The 3,565-nt window shown below is 31.0% G+C and overlaps 1 protein-coding gene across 1 annotated transcript in view; it reads right to left on the reverse strand.

Moving 5' to 3' along the window:
- LOC106468564 (glutamate receptor 1-like) overlaps window positions 1-3,565 on the reverse strand; it is a 33,731-nt gene that overhangs the window by 2,340 nt on the left and 27,826 nt on the right. Inside the window, exons 10-11 of the mRNA XM_022396898.1 lie at window positions 1,758-2,110; window positions 845-1,013 (exon numbers count right to left, since the gene is read on the reverse strand). Of these exons, the coding sequence (XP_022252606.1) occupies window positions 845-1,013; window positions 1,758-2,110 (522 nt within the window). The remainder of the gene's footprint in view (window positions 1-844; window positions 1,014-1,757; window positions 2,111-3,565) is intronic.

Genomic DNA, 3,565 nt, shown 5'->3' on the forward strand with positions numbered 1-3,565 from the left:
GAACATTGCTCAACATCATGAAAATTAAACCTTATTTTCAATAAGCAATCCTGAAAAATATTTGGGGTGCTTAACTTTTTTCCAGGTGTATATATCAATAACCTGGTTGAAAATATATGTTTATTATCATTCTTTATAACATAGAAATAATTTAAGATTTCTAAATATATTTCATAATAAGATACACCTTTATTTCTAATTACACACACATATACTATCTCTAAACGGATTTACAGTGATTCTGATAATAAAAAAAACATTTATATAAATAGCCTATCACTTCAAAATACCTCAATTTACAGTTACAATTGTGGTAAAGTGTCACCGTAAAACAGGAGGTATTTTTAACAAGTTACTTATTCCTCCCCGAGATGATATGCATTTACAGTCAGAGAAATTTTGTAGAATGTTTAGTCATGTAGCCTTCCATTATCTTACAAAAAACAATGGCTTTCAGTCTTCATCCAGTTTTTTAATTAGAAAACCTGAATACCACTTACTTGTAGGCTGTTTTACAATGGTCGCCAGTGGTGAAAAAATAAAGCATCAGTATCTAAACTGTTTAAGTAAGTTTTCATACTGAGTGACAAATAGTGATTATTGTATTTTCTTTAAACAAATGTTTAACTATGTTTTCCTTTTCTATAACATTTTTTACATAATTTAGATCTTTTTTACACTATCTTATGTCATCATTTTTAAACATATATTGTAATTTAAAAGAAAGTTAAAGATCAATGAAACAAATGCTTTTAGTATAAGTACTAAGTTCTTCTATTCTTTGAGTTTAGCAAAACGAATTTTCACAAAATCTACACATAACACGAGAATAAATTTCACCTACGTGTAAGATATCATGAATGGTTTGCATATACATAGTATTACTTCCAGTAATAACACCCGTTCCAAGTTGCTGTGCAAGAAGATATGTAGAGATGCTGGCTATGTACACCACCACTAGGATGAATGTAAAGAACCACCAGATGGAGTGGACAATTCGTGTTGACACGGATCTGAAGAAAAACAAAGTATAATTTTCAGCATAAATCTTTGTTCTTATGAAAAGAAATTATAAAAAAAATTTTCTTTTCTTTTCATTTCATTGGTGAACACTAGCAGCTTTTTTTATTTGATGAAGTATCATGATTCATAAAGTAAGGTTAATCTGTAATGACTATATTATAATTTCTGCATGGATTTTGGCTAACAGATTCCAAGAACAAAATAGTTTGGTATATAAGATCATAGTTTAGGATAAAGTTCCAGTGGAAGTTCTAGCGAAAATAACCAATTTCAGTGAGAAATCATGAGGCTATGTTTATTCTTGTATTCAACTCATTTACAGTTTAACCCCTCACCTCTGAAAAGGACCATATGTTACTTTAGTAAATAATGCATTTTTAAATACCATACACATACATTATTTTTTATTTAAAAAAATACCATATGTTACTTGAGGAAAATAACAACTGTTCAAATATAGTATATCAATTTCTATAAAAAATAAAAAAGACCACGTGTTACCTGTGGTAAATATAAAGCTCAAATGTCATTCATAGACATTAGTTTTAGAAAAGTTATTGAATTATATAGTCTTATTCTGCTTAAAATCAAAAATATTTGACCAAAATTATTTTTACATATACTTTTAAGATGGTGTTTTAAAGTTTTCATTGCTCAGTTTGGAAAAGGATAAGTAGTTCAGAGTTCAACATTACAAGGTTTTATTCTAACAGTTTACATTTCTTATGACTTACTTAGCATATATTCCTGTGTTTCTGAAGAACAAAGAAGCTAGGGTAACCCATAAGCTTGTTGAAAATGTAAAGCAAGGTTTTGATTTGTTGGTTTCAGATGTTGATTTCTCAGAAGGAACAGTGAAATGACTGCTAATAAAAAGTAAGATGCTCATACCAAGGTAGGCTAGACAAAGACAAATCCATACATCATATGAAAATGGTTGCAAAAAAAACAAGGGAGACATATGGGCCTTTGGCACTGTTTTCTTGGCCAACATGGCAATGCCTACAGTCATGAATGATTTGGTGAAATGGACAACTTGAGCCCTTTTAGATGTCACTGTCAATGGAGCAATAACCATATCAACTTCCTGAAAAAAATAATATAAAAAAAAATTCAACATTTTTCTTAATATTAAAAATACTTAACTTATGAATCACAAAGTACAGTAAAAGAATACTTGAAAAAACAGACCAAAAGACAAAAAATTTAATTAATAACAAGAGTTTTCAAATAATTAATCTCAAACCACTCAAACTGTATGGGAAGCTCAGTAAAACCTAATCAAAACAAGTACTGGACACATTAACAAGAAGTAAATCTTCAAATACACAACCTCCAAATGAATAATGCATCCAGTTACAAGAAGTAAATCTCCAAATACAAACTCTTCAAACAAGTACTGGACACATTAACAAGAAGTAAATCCTCAACCACATACCCATTAAAGATCCTACGTGTGTCTAGTTTCCTGTACATCAACTTCCATTTCTTAGCACCCTCATTCACAATAAAAATGGCAAGTTTGAATGCAAGACATTTCCTTAAAAAACAAACAAAAAGAAAACTTTCCCAGGTTTATATTTTAATTTTGATAGTTTTTATACCCATTTTTTATTATAAGAAAAACCTGTGAAAATACTGGTCCATCAAGATCACAAAATATCCAGTACATATAATGTTTTACATAAAGAATTGGAAAACATTAAAAATGTCTTTGTATTAGGCAATATGAATACAATCTCCATATCCCTGGCTGTGAACCTCTCACTGCCCAACAGATCCCCACCTTCTGTGTTGTCATCAACCAACAGCACTTCCAGTCTCTCTCTCTGCAAATCACATATTGTCTCATCCCGTCTTGAACCCACCAGACCACTCACCACCAATCATCCTTATTCATGCATGACTTCTGTCTGCAGCAGCAATGAGAAAGAAGTTATGGTCCTTGGCAGCATCTGAAAAAGTCTAACATCCTGGAAAGAACTTCTCGTAGACCCAACAACTCTCTCTGAAAAAGCTCTCACACCTAAGTGTTTAATTCTTTCTCCTGATCAAAGACTCTTTGACTCACATAAAATACCAATTTCACCACCTAAGTGAATGATGGTCACTCTTACTACAAAACAAGGGATGTTGCACAGTCTTTTTCATGAGAAAGTATGTGTAAAAAATATCTGACTGACCCAGTTCCATCAGTGAGATGATTTTAGTAGTTTGCTTGGCTAACATTCTATAGTAAGAAATCAATATTTAATTTATGTAACAAACTTAAAAGCAAAGTGCAATTTACAATACAGGGATCCCTCGATATATGCGCATTCGATTAACGAGTTTTCGTTTAGTGCGCTTACATTTTTTTATAACCAATATTCGATTAGTGCGTGCATAATACTCGATTAGTGTGGTAACACACATTTCATTTTAACCATAGTAATTGAAAAGTAAGTTTTAGGCACCGAAATTAATTTAAAAAAAAATTAAAAATAGAAAATGGGTAACTATTTTTACTTGTCAAGTTATTACTAGAGTGTCCACCCCGGGG

Source organism: Limulus polyphemus, unplaced genomic scaffold (genome assembly GCF_000517525.1).
Source record: "Limulus polyphemus unplaced genomic scaffold, Limulus_polyphemus-2.1.2 Scaffold3054, whole genome shotgun sequence".
NCBI lineage: Eukaryota > Metazoa > Arthropoda > Merostomata > Xiphosura > Limulidae > Limulus > Limulus polyphemus.